This window comes from Pinus tabuliformis, chromosome 1_2 (genome assembly GCF_031772625.1).
Source record: "Pinus tabuliformis cultivar Carrire ecotype Pingquan chromosome 1_2, CPIR1, whole genome shotgun sequence".
Lineage (NCBI taxonomy): Eukaryota > Viridiplantae > Streptophyta > Pinopsida > Pinales > Pinaceae > Pinus > Pinus tabuliformis.
The window spans coordinates 764,350,921-764,371,026 of NC_142298.1; the positions used below are offsets into that span (position 1 = coordinate 764,350,921).

Here is a 20,106-nt window from a genome sequence, read left to right on the forward strand (position 1 = left end):
CATAATAAACATACATATTAGGATTTAATAGTTGAGATGTGCAAGAAGTAGAAGAATGAAGATTACCTGGAGCGTAAGGCTCAGAAGGGGCCTATAATCCCCTGTCCACCAGCATTGGATCCAGAGGGGGTGCCACCACTATAAACATGAGCTCTTTAGATCACCTGGGAAGACCACCATACTCCCCACAAGATAATGTTATACGGTTCAAAGGAACTAAGTCCTTCTAGGTAAAGTCTTCATCCTCCTCCTATGACGGTGGAATAACAGGGAAATGTTTTACCAAGTGGCATCTAAATGGAACTCCCTCATAATCCAAGTCCTAAAAACCCTCCTCGCTACCAAGATCTGTGTCCTCTAGAAGGCCATTCCTTAAATCAAACTTAATAAGAATTCAGGTAGTAACCATTTCCCCAGATGTAAGGTATGAAGAGTCGTGAGCTAAAAATGTTCCAAAGGAATTCCCAATGTCCTGAAATATTTCGTCCGCCCATAAGGTAAGGGGAAACCCTATAAGAAAAACCCAAATGGGAACATAATATGAGCGCTCTTGATGAACATTAAATAAAGGGGTCCAGAATTTAAACAATATAGGGGAAGAATTAATATGATAGACCTATTTTTCAACATTTTGAAGATCCTCAACATCCTCGAACTTGAGGTGGATCCACCTTTTGGCCAAGCAGTCGACTCCTAGAGGAGACTTGAAAAAGGGAGCAATGTCCTTCTTGACCCAGGTTTTAAGGGTTTGAACAAAAAAAATACGACCTTGAACATGACCCACTAGACATTTTTCCACCATATCCGATACCCTATCCATTTGACGTCCCCCCTCAAAACCAAAGAAATCACAGATCACTTTGTGTTCTTGACGCAGTGAGGTTTTTTTACCATGACCCCCCCATTGTAGTTAGAGTTTTTGCTCAATGTAACTATCAAAGACCGAGATGCAAAACCTTAAGAATAAACTAGCCTAACCAAAGGATCAATATTTTGAACCAAAGCCAGAAAGCTTGAACTAAACCCTGGAAGGTTTTGGAAATGAAAATAATTTACCTCTAAAAGGGGACCTGAAATCAAATTTTCACTCGCCTAACAAAACCCATTTGGAACCCCCACTAATCCAAAAAAGGAAAGACATTCGATTTATTGGGACTGATCAATTGTGTGTTCTGAGCAGAAAGTTTGAAAGTGAAACCGACTGAGAAGGGCCCAACCCCCATACCAAGCCTATGGACCTGAGAATCCAACCCTCTGATAGCAGCCATGTGTCCTCCCCGAAGATGGAGGGGATCTATGTGGAAATACCATCATTTTCACCACGAGGCACTGCCTTGACCGAGAAATCTAGCATAATCAAATCTTGATAACCCCTGTCACCTGTAGAACCCATCACAAAAACTGTTGAAAGGGGAGGATTTTTAAAACCTCTGAAGAAATCCATGAATATACACAAACAAGGGGAGGGTGAGGTATCATAATCCACTAGGTCCAAATCCATACATCACCATAAAGATATACAAAGATGAAATATTGAGAGAAAAAACAAACGACCAAAGCGAGAATGACAGGGAACCTCTAGTTGTCAAAACAACGGAAAAAGGGACAAACCACATACATATAAAATACCAAAATGAGCCATGTCCAGCTGGAAGAAATCCTGACACAATGGAAAATCTCGATAAACCCAACCATGGAGATAAAAAGACAGAGAATGGAAAACCCTGAACAATCGCCACCATGGTCCTTGAAATCTACTTTGTTGATCCAATCATGGTTGCATTATGATCAAGTAAATCATAGATCCATAAAACTTGATAAATGTTTAAAAAACAAGGGGGTAAAAAGCCACATCAGTACTACTGAATATATTGACTAAAAAAAAAAAACATTGCATCTACGTATAATAAGAAATATCAAATATCCCTATAATGGGCACCTCATGGTCTAGCTTAGTGGAGGTGTCTCTAGAGTTTATAGTTGCAGCAACAAAAATGGTTATGTGAGCAAGAGATAGAACAGCTTCATAATTTAAGTGAATGACAACATGCTCCACGATATTGTTAAGGGAATTAGAGGACATTGAGTCCATGGAAGTGTCCATGTGACTAGGTTAAGGGGGGGTCAATGTATAATAAGAAATATCAAATATCCCTATAATGGGCACCTCATGGTCTAGCTTAGTGGAGGTGTCTCTAGAGTTTATAGTTGCAGCAACAAAAATGGTTATGTGAGCAAGAGATAGACCAACTTCATAATTTAAGTGAATGACAACATGCTCCACGATATTGTTAAGGGAATTAGAGGACATTGAGTCCATGGAAGTGTCCATGTGACTAGGTTAAGGGGGGGTCAACAAAATCAAGGGGGATATTTATTTGTGCAATAATGTGTTCTAGTAGGGATTGCATGGAGGTGATTTCAAAGGCCATTTGAATTTATCTACCTCGAAACACACCCAAGGTTGCTCTAGATTCCACTTCCCCCTCCCATAGCCTATGTATGTGCTCACCTATACCATCTTTATGATGATCCCCTAATTGCTTCTCAAAGCCCTCCTTCCAACAATTCCATTAAAGTACATAGTAGGTCATATTCTCATTGGTTTTTGTAATATCCTCCCCACATTTTTTAACCTTTTGCTCAAACCATTTAAATCATAAAGGTCATGGCATTTGTTCCTATAGTGGCAATGCAACATGCAAATGCTTGCTTGGTGTTGAGGTTATCCAAAATGTTAACTCATAAAGTAGGTTGTAAAGGGAGCCTCTCCTCCTCCATATGCACCTTACAATTTGATATTAAACCCACAAATCTCCAATTTATTCCACTCACAAGAACCTTAATAGCCACTGTATTATTTATTAGTGTAAATATGTGCATAATGGATGAGGTAGGGTGGTGGTAGAATGGCATCTTCACTCTTAAATGTATGTGATATGGTGCATGACGATTTCCATGCCTTTGAGATTTAATGTCATTGTAGAGGGGAACATGGAGGTGAGATTCCTTCCCTCCTTTTTACACATCACACCAACACCAAGTCTCATTCGTTTGTTTATCTATAGATATGCAGTTATAGTTAAGTTGTGTAGGATGCGTAGATGTTATATGTAGGTAAAATGTTCTCCCACTACAAACACTTGTTGAAATAATCGAGCCAACTTCAAATTTGAGGGAAGTTGTTTTTCAACAATGCAAATTTTTATAATTATCATCGAGCCATCAAATACTTTGACTTGATGAACTCCTTTTCATGCTTGCAATGATCAAACTTGGGACACAATGAGAGCCTTGGTCTCATTGTTTGTGGTGATGCTAATCCCTAATGCACAATATATTTCTTTATTGTCTTTGGAATCATAAACAACCCTACCACTCATACATTAATAATTGATTCTCACACACTCACATGTTGGCGACAATGATGATATTAGACCAAGAATATATATATATATATATATATATATAGAGAGAGAGAGAGAGAGAGAGAGAGAGAGAGAGAGAGAGAGAGATCCTCAAAATTTAGATCCCCAAATTTCTACTGCAACAACTGATTAAGTTTCCCCTACTTGTTAATTTCTTAATCAAGTTACTTATTGTTTCCTACAATAAATATCAAAACTAATACACTGCAACCTACACCAATTTAATTATATGCTGAAACAAGAACTGAACAATAGAGAAAGATACAACACAAATGACATAGTTGTTTTTAGACAAATGTCCTCGAAAAAACCCAATGCGGGAAAACTGGTGCAACAAATCTGAGGGTTTTTATTATTAAGTAGAATTTATTTCTGAATACAATCTCTGTATGCCTTGCTGGCAACCCAGTATAAAGAATATCACTCGGCAGAAGAAATTAGTAAGATTACCTCACTCTACATTGCAAGTCTCGGCTGATCCGACAGCTGAACCAACGAGTTAGCCAACTACTTCTGCACTACCCTTGCATGGGCCTGTGTCAGCCTCTAAGGCCCTGCATCACCTATGTTGAGAATCGATTTACTTCTGAGGAGCTAATTCCATCCCTCCTGGCTCAAAACATTAGGCTCTCAAAAACTCTCAGACTTCTGTGTGAAGGCTCTGCGCTGCTCTGTGTGGGCCTTATGTGAGCCCTTCCTGGCTCTGCGTCACCCTCTTTGGCTTCTCTGATGCCTCCTCTGTGTGTCTCTCTGCCTCTCTGCTGAGTATTCTTGGCTCCAGGGAAGGTCCTCCAGCCAAAACTCTCTCTGCCCCTCCCTGCGTGTGATCTGAATTGGAGCAGATTAGTAATGTTGTATTAATTTCCCATTCAGAAATAAACCCAAGATGCTTATCATTTGCATTTCAAGTGCTTAAGGATTCAAAAACTTTTGCAATTAATAGATTCCCATGAGAAATTTTTATGTAAATGTTATAAACAATTTAACATAAAAACATATGTTGAACAAAAACAATATAACAACAATGAACATCGATATACAACACACACAAAAAGCACATGATAAAGGAGTTTACCCCTCCTTGGTTATGTCTCCTTGGTCCAGCTTCCAATGGCATGGGCCTCTCTATTATGCTCAAATTACATCAAAAGTGTGTTTACAATGTTCAGATGCCTCTGAAACATGTCTCAATGAGTTCAAAATACCCAAAAAATGGCTATCCAACCTCTTTTTGCATCCCCTTTGGATAAGAACTGAAGAAGTTATGACTTCTCTTAGTGTCTCCACTAAATGCTCCACAAAATGCTCCAAAACCGACCAAAACCCCTTTTTTGCTCCAAAATTCGCTAAGGAAGCAAAAATTTCACCACATCGCGGGCCATATTCTGTCGGCCATATCGCAATCGTAATCAGTTAAGCTACGGGCTCTTAACACTACAAAATGTTGCGATGCAAGGTTATGGACCTGACGAGATATGAAATCAGAACATATAAAACTCCTGCATCCAAAATCCTCTCGCTCATCGTAATCGATGAGTTTGGGTGGGCGCAAGGTCTTGTTTACCCAACAGAACACCGTGATTGCAATTTCGTTGACCCGTTGGAGTATTAAACTGTAGCATAAAAATTATCGCGTCCGAGTCTATCGCATTCGAAACTCAACCGCGTTGGGTCGATTCCTATTGCCGCTTCTTTCCTGCGATTGTGATATGTGATCCCATCACATTACAACCCAGAACCTGTCGGGGGCTGGTTTGTAACACTGAAACACTTACCGCTGCAATATGAGATTTGCGAGGGCCAATGGCAGGCTGCCACTTGGTGCCTCCTTATTCGCTGAAGACTTGCCACATCATCTTAATCTTGCCATGTAGGCAAGTCAAACCTGAACTTTGACTTGGTCTAACTTCTGCATACGAACTTAGTTTTGAGTGTTGTTTGCACTGTTGGATTCAGAATGACGAGCTCTTCAATCTGAAGTTGATTTTGACAAGATTCTGACACTTTGATTTTTGAGCATAATTTTGAGCACCTGATCAGCGTGATCACTACAAATCACTGCGATGCCTCTAGCTTCAACAATTCGATCTGACTGATCAACTCTGAGTGTTTTCCAAATGACCCTCAAGGTTCCTTAAATAATCTCCTCGTTGACATTCATCGACCTAACTTAGAAGCTAATCAATGGCTAAAATCATTTCTACTTGATCCTTGTCTTCTTCTAGAAGTTACACCCATAGTTAGAGTAATACCCATTAATTATTTTATTTTCCTAAGTTTAGACTTAGGGTCCCATTAAAAATAATTAATTATTTTAATAAAATTGTTTCTGGGTGGAATTTCTCAAAATGCTTTCTGGGTTCTTTGGAATACATGTGCCCAAGCCTCCCTGCAAAATTTGAGACTTAGAGCACATCCGATGCTACAAAAAATCAACACTCCCTATTAGCGAGGAATGTGCTCTAGCAATGCCTCCCACTGAAGCATCACCCTGACTTCATCTTATCGTCCTCTGCGCTGTTGATGTCTGACCTGTTGTCCATCAACTACTGCGCAAATACTGCATCTGTACCACTGTTGACACTGCCATTGTCAACACTGTATCTGTACTACAACTCCCTTTGAATTTTTGCATCTGTGCTGCTGCTGGCATTGCCACTGCCAACTGCCCTTGCATTGCAAATTGTTGTTGCTACTGCATCAACAATGGAAAAACATCCCAGATTACTAAACTGGTTTTTAGTATGATGCATCTCGATGCTGAAGATTTGACTGTTTCTAGTACCACGCTATCCTTCTGAAGCCACTGCGCTGCTGCTGCTACTGCACCGTGCCTCCCTACACTGCTGCAAACCTGCACTACGCTGCTCAGACTTTGTGTTCTAGCCACTGCATCTGTCACTCCAACACTTGTCTGCACCATATGACATTTCGTCCATCCTGCTACTCTTGTTTTGGGCTCCCGTGGCAAGGAATCGATCCGAGAGGTGGGCTCCTCAAGGATCCTACCCATCTGTAGCTCTTTCGAACTACAAATCCAAATCAACCCACCTCCCTCCTAGAGGTATCTTGGTTGTCGTGGCAAACTCCTCCTCCTTGATCTTCGTGGGTGCAGCCTTTAGATCGTGCTTCTCATCTTTGTCCTTCTTTTTGAGAGGACACTGTGTTGCGTAATGACCCATCTCACCACACTTGAAGCACTTTATCTTCGAGATGTCCTTCTTTCGCCTCTGTTGCTCCTGTTGCCCCTTCGATGCAAGGGCTACATTCTCATCCTCCTCCTTGGGCTTCAACCCACTGTTGCTGCTTTCGTCAAGCTTACACTTGACCAAGTCTCTCCTCAGATCCTCTTTCTTGAGAGCTACCCACATCTCATCCCAATTTGGCAAAGTTGTCGTGCTGAGGATACTCTGGACAAAGACTTACCATTCATCTGAGACATAATTTAGGGCCAGTCTAACTAACTTGGAATCTTGAGGTGTAGACCCCACAGCGGATAACTCATCTTGGGTCTCCTGAAGCTTTGTGAGGAATGAATCTATGTGCTCCCCCTTCTACATCTGTGCAGATCTCAGTTTCTGCTCTAAGTACATCTTCTGCTACCCAGAAGATCCCTGATATAGAGTAGACAATGCATCCCACATCTCCTTAGCAGTCCCTCTGCTAGTGATGTGACAGAGTACATGATCCTTCACTCCGTTGAGGATCATTCTCTTTGCCTTCGCCATTTCTGCCTTGTACTTCTTCAACAGATCTTGATCTGCAAGCACATCCACCATGTTGTCGACATATGTCTTGAGAGCATGCTCATCTAGAAGGAATGACATTATTGCTTTCCATATGACACAGTTGGATGCCCCATCCAACCTGTCATGATCTCTCAAACCACTAGTTTCCATCTTTGCCACGAAAAATTGTCTAGCTATTCCTCTCTGCTCTGACTGCTGCTGCTCAGCCAATAAGAGAAAAAACTTCTTAGTGGGAAGTCTACTAACGAAAAATTCCCTCACTATGCTTCTCTTCTCTTCTGACGTCTTTCTGCCCAGCAAAATAGCCTGCAGAAAAATTGTGTCCCACCATCTCTTCCTCACGCTGAGGCTTCAATGCTGCTCCCTCTACCATGACAATTTTTTGATCTAGAAGCCCTTCTCTTTGTTGAGTCACTCAGAAAGAGACTACCTCGAAATTCAGCCCTCCGGCTAGGATTGCTAAAACTCCTTTGGAGATTCAAACTGCTACCTCCTGCAACTTTTTCGACCTCCTTTTCTGCTAAGCATTGGATCCTCTAGCACTGTTCTTCTTCTTCACTTGCACTGTTCTTCTGCAACAATTGATTAAGTTTCTCCTACTTGTTAATTTCTAAATCAAGTTACTTATTGTTTCCTACAGTAAATATCGAAACTAATACACTACAGCCTACACCAATTAAATTATATGCCAAAAAAAGAACTGAACAATAGAGAAAGATATAACACAAATGACAGTTGTTTTTGGACAAATGTCCCCAGAAAAACCCAATGTGGGAAAACTGGTGCAATAGATATGAGGGTTTTTATTATTAAGTAGAAATTATTTATGAATACAATCTCTGGATGTCTTGCTGACAATCTAGTACAGAGAGTATCACCTTGCAGAAGAAATTAGTGAGATTACCTCACTCTACATTGCAAGTCCCGACTGATCCGACAACTGAACCAATAAGTTCCCTGTCTACTTTTGCGCTGCCCCTGCGTGGGCTTGCGTAAGCCTCTAAGGCCCCACGTCATCTCTGTTGGGAATTGATTTTCTTCTCAGGAGTTGATTCCAACCCTCCCAACTCAGAACATTAGCCTCCCAACAAATCTCAGACTTCTGCTTGAAGGCTCTGCGCTGCGCTGTGTGGGCCCTTCCTGGCTATGCGTCACCCTCTCTGTCCTCTGCGCTGCCTCCTCTCTGTGTCTCTCTGCCTCTCTGCTGAGTATTCTCGGCTCCGGAGAAGATCCTCCAGCCAAAACTCTCTCTGCCCCTTTGCCTGATCACTACAAATCACTGCGCTGCCTCTAGCTTCAACAATTTGATTTGGCTGATCAACTCTCTGTGTGTTTTCCAAATGACCCTCGAGCCTCCTTAATAATCTCCTCGTTGACTTTCAACGACCTAGATTAGAAACTAATCAATGGCTAAGATAATTTTTGCTTGATCCTCGTCTTGTTCTAGAAGTTACACCCATTGTTAGATTAATACCCATTAATTATTTTATTTTCCTAAGTTTAGACTTAGGGTCCCATTAAAAATAATTAATTATTTTAATAAAACTCTTTTTGGGTGGAAATTGTATATATATATATATATATATATATATATATATATATATAGATATAGATATATATTTTGGGGTAAGATGGATATTTATTTTATATTCATTAGAACCCTTGTAAGGAAATCTATGGAGATGTTTCCCCACATTCATGGATGAAATCTCTAGTTTGCCTCACTTAGTGGATTTGAATTAGACACCTATCAACATGAAACTCGTTGGCTATCCATTAACCATAATGATAACTAATTGGGCTAACTCGGATTTTTAAGGAAGTTGAGTATTTACTTTGAGATATGACCATGGTCAGGATAAACATCATTGGATTTGGTACAAGTTTTTAACAAATTTTGGTTGCTCACTATATAATGAAAATTGATAAGTGATTTTACTTCTTGGGATATCATGTATCATACTTTTCTTTCTCTTTATAAATTAAAGGACTTAGAACTTAACACAATTTCGACTTACCAAATTAATTTAAATAAATACTAATGACGATGATGACGACGATGATTAATGTCCAACGAGATTGAATTTGGTCCATTGGACCTTAAGAAGGCAAGTGACTACTTAACTTTCTTTAGAATTTTATTTATATGCTGGAAAATCATTAAAAGAAGCATTCCAAGATAACAATAATTTTGTTGAGTTAGAAGACCAATAAGGTTGGGACTGAGACCTATATTTTGAAATTGAGATCTAATATGGGTATGCACCAGACATTCTACAAAAAAGAGCTTGGGACATATATTTGAAATTGAGATCTAATATGGGTATGCACTAGACATTCTACAAAAAAATGATTTTCATCTTCAACCCTCCTATTCTCACAGAGTTGACAAATTCTTTCATCCCATGGTGTTTTGGGAAGTTCAACATTTGGTTTCACTATGGAGGTCGTGGGGATTGTTCTTATTTTAATAATGTCGATTTTTGTTGTTGTTGTTCTTGGTTTGACCCATGGGGGATTTGAACATTGAATCTCATATTTTACATCATACTTCATAACGAGGCTATCACCAATTGAGTTGCCCCTCATGGGCGTCTATTTTCTTTTTTACTCTAGTTAAAATAAAGAGATACTTTTGATCTTCTAGATTCTATTTTTCCCTCTAACTCTTTATCACACTACAATTTTAGTAATATTTTTAATATTATCTCTATGTATAATGATTTCTTCCTTTATGCCATAATGATTTAGCCAACATTGAGCCTTTATGCTATCCACACTTGATCGAAGGTGCTTTCAGCTAGAGTTTGAAGCAATTTGGGAAGTTTCTTATCTTCCATTTTATTTAACTTGTTCTTATACATCAAGTACCTTATCCTATTTTTGCTCTCAATGGGGGAAATATTTGCTTTTACGAGGAAGATAAGATGGGGGTGTATTTCCTTTGCTTTTATATTATATATATATATAATTTTTTTTTTGGATCTCCTCTACTTTTTTCAACGACTCTTTAGAGATATTGCATCCCTAAAACTTCACATCCATATAAAATAACATGAGTAACAATTGTTTCAAGGAGGAGTTTTGTCTTATCCTATATCTAAAGGTGCTAAATTACAATTGTTTTCAAGCCCATATTAAACTTTCCACTCTCCATTATCTTTTTCTCAATATTACAATTCCAATTAAGAAACAAATCCATAATAAACTTTCTACCCTCCATTATCCTTTTTTTTTTTTTTACAAGAACAGTTATAGGATTGCATTAGATACTTGGCATAAAACCACAACACAGATTACAAATATTGGAGGTGCTTTCTGAGCACCTCTCCAATAAGAGGATCAAGGCGCATACGCTTATGATTCGTCTCTTCTTACATTTTACAATGAACTCTATTTCTGTTATTTGCCCGAGCTTGTGAATGCATACAAATTGCTTCAATAAAATGCAGTAAAACATGGAAGATAGGGGATTAAGGAATTGGATCCCACGATGTTTCTTTGTCTCTGAGAATAGCCCCAGCAGGTAACTGGGCTGCCTTGTTTGCTTCAATATCCGCCTCTTTGTTGTTTATTCTTAGCACATGGAAAAATTCCAATTTCAAGGACTTTGCCATTGCTTTGACTCTTGTGATCGTCCTTGCAAGACGCAAATCTGTTGGAATAGAGTTTGTCACCATTGTTTTGATGATGACCTACGAATCACCAAAGACATTAACCTCTCTAAATCCCAATTCTTTGAGCAGCTTGATCCCTTGGAAAAGATCCAACTCTTCAGCTTGCATGCTAAAGGAGTGAACCAGTCCCCAAGCAAATCTGTGGATAGGAGTTCCTTCTATATTTATTATGAGCCCTCCCGCCCCAACGATTCCTGGATTTCCCTTGGCTGCCCTGTCAAAGAAGAGAGAGGGGATTGTTTGCTTGGAAATCTAGTACTGAAAGTTTTCTTCATTTTTTCGGATTTACCATTCTTTGGGAGGAATGGGGATGATAATCGATTTTTGGAATTGGAGACTGAGTGCAGCACCCAACTTGATGTCTTGTTGGCATAGGCTTGAATCATCCATTTTGTCTCTTACACATTCATTTAGCTGACATTTGACTGTGATTGCAACGAGACTGAAATCGTGCTCTTTGTTTCTGAATATCCTTCTATTCCTCTCTAACCAAATCTGCCAACTGATAATTTTGGGAAGAGCAATCCAAGCTGCTATGATTAATTTGTTTTTTGGGGTTGGACCTGGGTATCTGGACAACCAACCAGCAAACAAATCTGGGATAATGTAGGGGAGAGTGAAGCTAGATTTCCATGCTCCTAAGAGCTCTTGCCAGATTTGGACGGCATATCTACACTCCAGCATGAGGTGAAGGGCGGATTCTGGCTTATATTTACATAGCATGCATCTAGAAGGGCCAAAAAATCCCCTCTTCTGCAACCTATCATCCGTTAATTTTTTATTTTTTTTTATTTTTTTTTTATTTATTTATTTTATTTATTTATTTATTTTTATTTTTTTTATGGCAGAGCAACCAACAGAAATGATCAATTTTCGGGATGGAGGGGAACTTCCATATCCCATTCCAGGGAGCAGGATCTGGCTATACGTATGGCCTTTCCAAGCATTTAACATACCCCTGTGCCACCGAGTAGCCTTCGCGCTGCAGACCCCATCTACGGGCATCTTTTCTCCGAACGTGAATGGGAGCCAACCCGTGTAGAAGATTGTAGAGCTCTGCGCAGTCGCTTTGGAGAGCAGGAGGGACCGGGAGCTGCTTCCAGCCTGCCCAGCAATGTCCGATCCAACATGACATATCCCACAGTGATTTAATGTGTGCGTCCATCATCCATGTCCGTAGCGAGTGCAAGGAGCGAGTTTCAGCCAGCGGGGGCCTGCTCATAATTCAGTCTTCCCATAGATTAATGGATTGACCATTCCCAAGGATCCAATAAGCCTGCGCATTCACCAAAGGAGCTGCTTTGATACTTAGAATGCTGAAGGGAGATCTGAATTGGGATTTGGGCTTATCCAAGCAGCGAAGACGCCTTCCTCTGAAGTATTTTTTCCATAATGCTAAATGCGCCCAGCCTGGATTGGGAGCTATAATTCTCCAAATCAGTTTTGCTCCCATGGCTAAATTTTGAGCGCAGAGGTTTTTAAAATTCAGTCCTCCCTCCTGTAGAGGCTTGGAAACAATTTCCCAGTTGACAAGTGGGATTTTCTTTTCATTTTGCTTGCCTCCCTTCCAGAAAAACTTCCTAATAAGGTCCTCCATCTTCTTGAGAATACCCACAAGTGCTAAGAGAACAAAAAATTGGAATAATGGAAGATTGCTAAGAACTGCTTTGATGAGCACTGCTTTGCCTGCAATATTGAGCTAGGAGGAGCCCCAGGCCTGCATTTTAGTTTTGAATTTCTCTAGTTGAGGGTTCCAATCTTTGCTCAAGGCCCTCTTGAAGAAGATAGGAAGGCCAAGATATTTGAAAGAGGTCCAATTTGAACAGGCTGCAAAACCTAGGCATCTAGCAATGGAATTTAGGGAGGATGGAGAAATATTCCAACAATAAATATGACATTTCCCATTGTTTAATTCGTTGCCCAAGACTTCATAGAATTCATCTAGCGCTTCTTTAAATCTAGCAGCTGAGAACGGAGTTGCAGCCCCCAGCAATAAGGTGTCATCAGTAAAGAGGGCATGATTGATGTTTTTTACCCCTCTTGCTATGCTTAGCCCAGCTATCTCTTGGTCTTGTTGCTTCTTGTCTAGATAAAAGCTGAGGACAGAAGCCTGCAGCACAAAGAGGAGGGGTGAGAGGGGGCACCCCTGCCTCAGCCCTCTAGAGGCTTTGAAGAAATCTGCAGCCCTACCATTTACCAGGGGAGCAATCCAGGGCTCCGATATACAAGCCTGAATCCAGTTTATAAAGCTTAATCCAAATCCCATCTTGTGCAGAACATCCAGCAAAAAACTATGTCTAACTCGATCAAAAGCATTTGCTAGGTCGAGCTTGACCACCATACCTTTTTCTTTTCGATGCATGCTAGAGTGGATCGCCTCTTGAACCAAAATGAAATTATCCACGATTTGTCTGCCATGAATGAATCCTCCTTGGTTCTCTGGGATGATTTTGGGGAGGATGTTCCTCAATCTATTTGCTATTACTTTGGTTACCACTTTGTATCCAATATTGCACAAGGAGATCGGGCGGAATCTGTTGAAGGAGTTTGCTCCTTTTTCCTTGGGGATAAGGGCAAGGAATGCTGAATTTGTGCAGCCTCCAATTTTCTGGAAATCTTCGGACTTTAGGATCATTTTGAGGAATTCCTTCTCCACAATCTGCCAACAGGACTAAAGGAATCTAGTTGTGAATCCGTCCGGTCCCGGGGCTTTGTCGGGGTCCATATCAAAGAGGGCATCCTTTACTTCATTTTTGTTGACTTTAGCTTCTAACAGATGGTTCATCCTAGCAGTGATCAGGTGGGGAACTACATCTAGGAGTTTAGAACTATGTCCAACCTCCATTCCCTCACTGTACAGATTCTTAAAATGGTCGGAAGCTGCCTTTTTGATGCTGGCTATATCCTTTAGGATGTAGTTCTCTTCTTTAATTTCAGAGATGGAGTTAGAGCATTTCTTGGCTTGGGCTTGCTTATGAAAGAAGGAGGAGTTTCTATCCCCTGCTTTGAGCCAAAGGCTCCTGGATTTAAGCCTCCAACATTCTTCTTCGGCCAAGCAAGCCTTGTGAAATTTTTGCTAAAGCTGTGTCTCCTTGTCCAGGTCTTCTTTTGTGATTTCAGTTTCTTCCAGTTGAAGATGATGCAGTTCTAAGGAACTTTGAATTTTTTTTTCTTTCAGTTGCAGGGTTGGGCAAAGTCTTGGCCCAGCTTTTCAGCATCACTTTTACTCTTCTGAGTTTTTCTTCCCAAACAAAAAAGGGGGAACCCTTGACTGGCTCCTTCCAGCAATCCCTAACCTTTTGCATGAAATCTGCCTCTTTGATCCATAGAGGACTGAATTTGAAAGGAATAGGGCCCAAATCCTTGAGAGCCAGCAGCTCAAGTCTAATGGGCTTGTGATCTAAAACACTGTTGTGGAGGATGTGCATTCTAGCCTCTAGACCGAGAAGAAGAAAGGAACTTTGAACAAGAAATCTATCTAGTCTTGCAGCTATATGACCAGGACCGACTCTTTTATTTGACCAAGTGTACTTACCGGAAGAAGGCTTGATGTCTAGCAGGTCCCAGTCCTGCATGAGATCCTTCGCCCATTCCCTTGCCGGATCCCTTACTATGCAACCTCCTCTTTTTTTTGACGAAAGAAGGGTGAGATTGAGATCTCCAGCGATGATGATGTTTTCCAGGTTCTCTAGATCTGCCAGATTTTTTATGGAGTCCCAGCAAATCTTCTTCTCCCCAGCATTGTTAGGGACATACACATTGAAAAGACATATGATCTCTTTGGTATCAAGATGTTGCATCTTTAAGAAGATCCAGTGGGTGCTCAAAGTCTCAGAGATTATTGAGAACTCGTTGGCATTCCAGAAGGAGCCAAGCCCTCCCGAGGCTCCACGAGTAGAGATAGCTTGCGCTCTGCTTTTATTCCAAATTTTTTTACTTACTTGGAGGAAAGTTGTATCCTCCATTTTGGTCTCCTGGATGAGGAGGATATCCGGGGCTTCCAATCTTGTTAAACTTTTCATTGCTTCTTCCTTGGCTCTAGTGCCCATACCCCTACAGTTCTAGGAGATGATCTTCATCATTTACTTTTGTTATGGTGGGCTCCCTTGGAACCCTGAGTTTGATTCCTCGTCGTCTTCGGAGTTTTTGCCAATAGCTTCTCAAGGGTTGGCTGGCTGCCCTGAAGCTTATCTTTGTAGGTTTCCTGCTCTCTTTTTTCCCTGGCAGACTTGCGTCCTCTTGTGGATCTTTTGGGAGAGGATTGAGAGTCTCCTATTTCTCCTTCTTCTTCTGACTCCTCAGATTCTTGGACTTCCTCCTCCTCTTCTGAGAGCTTTCCTTTGGATCTCTCTACGGCACTTCCACCTTTGGTCGAGACGGAGGGGGAAGCTTTGGCGGGAGAAATTTCCTTTGGGATCTCAACCTCTTGGGAGGCCACAGTTTCAGATCCTAGGAGCTCGAATTTGTTCTCTTGGCCTTCCATGGTTGATTGCTGAACAGGGGCCGTCTGAGGGCCTTTATCATTTGCAGTTGCAGTCTTCTTATGAGAGGTCTTGGTGCGCTTGACTTGGTTCCAGCCTTCTTCTTTCCCTTTCTCTTCCGCCCCATTGGACAGACAACCTCTGGCAAAATGGCCATAGACGTGGCATTTCCGGCATTTGAAGGGCAACTGCTCGGGGTTGAGATTTTGCACATGAGTCCAGGGACCTACGATGATTTTGATGGCTTCCAGGAGCCCCACCTCTAGATCTACCTCCACGCAGATTTTGGCGCAATCGTACTGGTCTTTATTATTAGCCCGATCTATAAATTTACCTAGGGTGTTGCCTATGTGCTTCAACGAATCCCAATTCCAACAATGCACTGGGAGATTAGGGAGTCTCACCCACACCGGGACCGCTGTGGGAACATCCACTGCCGAATCGAAGTCTGGTGTCCATTATTCAGATACAATCCCTGAGGGCCCATGAAGTAAGGTCCATTTTGGAAAATCAGGTCCTTGTCCTCTTTTGCAGTGAACTCGAACAGAAAGTAGCCTCTCCCGAGAAAGTATGAGGTTACTCTGTTTTTGATCAAGGGTGCCCAGTTCTTGGCGACCTAGATCTCTGTGGATTTAGGGGATGGCCAAAGCCCTGTGAACTGGCCAATGAGGGCATGATCTGCTAGAGAAAGAGCGACTTGGATCGGCCCATCTGGCGGGAGAGAAATCTCGGGGATGTCCTCTAGTTTCTTCACAAACTTTGCAGCTTCGCCTTTCTTCTTCTTTGGCAAGGATGCGAGCAGAGAGTTGAAAGCTTCAGAGGCAGAAGGCGGAGGAGGAGAGATGGGAGGCCCCTGAGGAGAGCCCAGCACCTCCATGGAGGCGGGCGACCTCGAGTAAGGCCCAGCCAAGCCGATCTGCGGTAGGCGGCCGCGTCCTTCAATGCTGCCCAAACTCCTCATAGGAACGCTTGCACTGTTACAGAGCTAAGTCACACTCCCTCCATTATCCTTTTCTTAATATTACCTTTCCAATTTAATTTATATCAAATATCCATTCTAAAATATTTATATAAAAAACTTCCTCCAAAATATTATTATCATATACAAAATATGATATGTATACTTTTAAATTTAATTATTATATCTTTTATTTTATCAATATAACGCTCATACACATATCGGAACAAATATCCTTTATAAAATAAAATACCATAGATATCATATTTTATTTTATTTTTTATCAATCAATTCAAATAAGCATTAATAAAATACCATAAATACTTAGCATTATTGCTATTTTAGAGGTCACACTGCTTTGGCCATTGTCTGTATTTTCTTTTTATAATTTTTTGCTTCCAACCAACCATGACATTCATTGAGATAAAGGTCCATCTTACCCCGAGATTAATCGAATTTATGTGACGCAATTCCGATCGAGGGTTTTTATCTTTTGCCCTCTCTGTTTATTATGGTTCTTATTTTGTGGGTGCGTGCATTGGAAGTTATAAGTGGCGAAGATATGTAATACTAATATCTCAATAGTTCCCCTGTTTCGGAAAAGTTTCGTGAGTCCGAAACGAAATCCACGGATTCCACAGGAGCTGCGCAGCTTTTCCCGTTCTTGGTATATACTTTCGAGATCTGTTGTCGAGCTGTGGACGTAATTCACAGGGCTATCTCCTCCACAACGACAGCCTTACAGCAGAGGAGAGCCGTTGGGTAATAAGAAGCGATCGATCAAAAGGGAGTAGGAGGATGGATCTGGATGAATGGATTCAAAAGGTTAAGGATGGACAACATCTTATGGAAGATCAGCTCAAACTTCTCTGTGAATATGTGAGTGTTTGTTACTTTTTGCCTTTCAATCCCAACCCGAAAGCCTATTTTTTTTTTTCTATTTTTGGGGCCTTTCACCCTATTTTCTGATGATGTTACCAGTACAGTACTGAAATCATATATGTTATGAAAAAACCTGAAGGAAATTATGAATTGTAATATCAATCCCCCAAAATACGAAGCGGACAGTAGACCCACTCCATGAATGTACCATTGGCAGTCATGGCCCACAATTATGGCATAACATGCTCATTTGATTATTCAAATGAACTGTTCCTCGAAAAATAAACATGGATTCGTTTTTCATAAAATGAAAGAGAGGTTTCTCTGACCTTATTCCGGAGCTTGATCCTTTTAAACCTCTAACCCGACAAGATCGAAGGTATTTTTAATTTTGATCTGGCGAAGTGCAGGCATCAAGTGTAACTCCATGGCTATTAGGCACCCAAATTGTCATCGTGGCTTGCGAGGTCAAAAGGTACCATCGAGATGAGAAGGCATCGAGGATAGGATAGAGTATATTTAAATCGCCCTACATATCTGGGCATTAGCCAATGAGTCCTGTTTCAGAGGTAAAAGCAGATTGAAGGCCTTGGAAGTTGTGCTTTAATGACCAGATAATATTTGCATCCATAGAGGGGAGTTAAGGATTTGCCAGTCTCTGAAATGCCTGTCACTGTGATTGACAGAAAGATGATGAGATTCTCATGCCCTGAAGTAAACAAGTAGAAAAGCTAAAGAGAACTATGGGTAATTGTAATCTAGTGACAACTCCTATTAAAACAAGGATGGAGTTATCGACACATAATCTCAAAGCCATTAGATGCAATGTTGTATACGTAGCTGGTAGGGATCGTGTGATTTATTTATTTGTCCACTACCAACTTCTAAGCTAGACTCGGGCTATGTTGTTGGCACTGTTTCATGGTTCATGACTTGTTAAAGTGATTTTCACTGTAAAGCAGCAAAAGGAATCCATAGGAACCTGAAGGGAACATTGTGCTATGGTGTTGAATTTGTGGAAATTCCGAAACCTGGAATCCTACGCAGCAGCTGATTAAGTTTCTTCTATTTGTTAAATAAACTGAACAAATTATTTACTATGATCTATGGTAAATATCGAAACTAATACATTGCAACCTTCACAAATAAAATACCACGGAAGAAAAATAACGCTGGAAGAATAGATGCACACACACAAATGCATAGTTATTTTTGGACTAAGTCCCCGAAAAAATCCAACTCGGGAAAACCAGTGCAGTCACTGAGGGTTTTAATTATTATGCAATAGTAAATCTGAGTACAAAACTGTGGATGCTCAAATCTAGCAATCCATACAGAGAAATGATTGACAATAAGTCTAGTGAGAAAAATCTCACTCCCACTGGCGATCCGACACTGACCTTGGCTCAAGATGAGCTGCTTTTTGCTGCCTTTGCACAGTCCCTGTGTCAGCCTACACAGTACTGCGTCCCACCACTCGGAACTGCTTCCCTCCCGCTATCTGGTCAGCTGCTCTCTAGAAGATGGACCCTTCTGGCCTTCGGATTGTCTCTTCGGCTTCTGGCACTGAATCATTGCTTCTCCCCAGCAGAATACGAAATCCCCTTTGAAGCACTATGCTGCCTCTGGGTGGCTCTGCGCTGCCTCTTTGTGGCACTCATTGCCTCTTTGCAATGCACTCATCAGAACATGAAAATCTTCCTCCGGCCTTACTATCCCTGCTCATCTCTCACTGCTTCGAGCTCACTAGCTCTCTCTCTGGCAACTCAGTGCTACTACTTCGGAGTTCGATCTGCTAGTGAAATTGAACTGCTGGTGGCTCAAGTGTGTTCTCCAACCCCCATTGAATTTCTTCTTGTAATCTCTCGTTGAGATATCAACGACCATAATTAAAACATAATCAATGGCTAAGATTAACTAGAACTCGATCCATGTCTTCTTCTAGAAGGTTCTCACCATGACTTAATTAATACTCTTTAATTAATCAAATTTCCTAAGTTTAGACTTAGGAAACATTAAAAAATGATTATTATTTTAATTAAGTCATCTCTAGATGGAATTTCCGGAAACGATTTATGGGTTTTGGTCCTTGGAAAATACATGTATTCTAGCCTCTCCACCAAATTTTGTGGCTAGGACACATCTGATGCTACAAACTAACACTCCCTCTTTGCGAAGAATGTGTTCTAACGCTACAACCCTCTAAAGCAACACCATGTCTTTGCACCACCTCCTGTCACATTGCTGATGTCTGGCGCTTTGCCCATCAACTACTGCACAACTCTGATGCTGCTGACCCTGCTGAAGTGCTGCCAACCACTGCATCTGCACTGCAACTCCTCATCTACTGCTTCTGCAACTGCAACATCTGCGACTGAGAAATATCCAACATATTGAACCAATAGTGGTCGATGTGATGTATCTATCACCCGGGTCCTGATTGCTGTTAGACTCTGCGTTGTCATTGAAGCCTCTGCGCTGTTGCTGACTCTGCTCTACGCTGCTCAGTCTTAGTCCGCTACTAGCTATTGCATCTGTCACTCTGGCACTTGATTGCACCAACTGCCACTGATCCATCATGCTATTGCATGTTATGGGCTCCCGTAGCAAGGTATTGATTCACGAGGTTGATCTCCTCAAGAATCTTGCCCATCTTGTAGCTCTATGGGGCTACAAAACTAAATCACCCCACCTCACTCCTGGAGGTATATCGGTGATCATGGAAAACTCTTCCTCTAATCTGGAGGGAAACCTGTCAATCTCTGTGGATGCAGCCTGCTGATCCTACTTCTCCTCTTTGTCCTTCTTTCTGAGAGGACATTGAGTGTTGTAGTGGCCAAGCTCACCACATTTAAAGCATTTGACCTTGGAAAGGTCCTTCTTCCTCCTGCACTGCTCTTGTTGCCCCTTGATGCGAGGGCCTCATTCTCC

General features: G+C 41.2%; 1 protein-coding gene across 1 annotated transcript in view; it reads left to right on the forward strand.

The window, feature by feature from the left end:
* The first annotated feature begins 16,714 nt into the window (after positions 1-16,714).
* LOC149208061 (phytochrome-associated serine/threonine-protein phosphatase) overlaps positions 16,715-20,106 on the forward strand; it is a 66,040-nt gene continuing 62,648 nt past the window's right edge. The window contains exon 1 of the mRNA XM_089395925.1: positions 16,715-17,172. Within this exon, the coding sequence (XP_089252051.1) occupies positions 17,092-17,172 (81 nt within the window). The 5' untranslated portion in view covers positions 16,715-17,091. The remainder of the gene's footprint in view (positions 17,173-20,106) is intronic.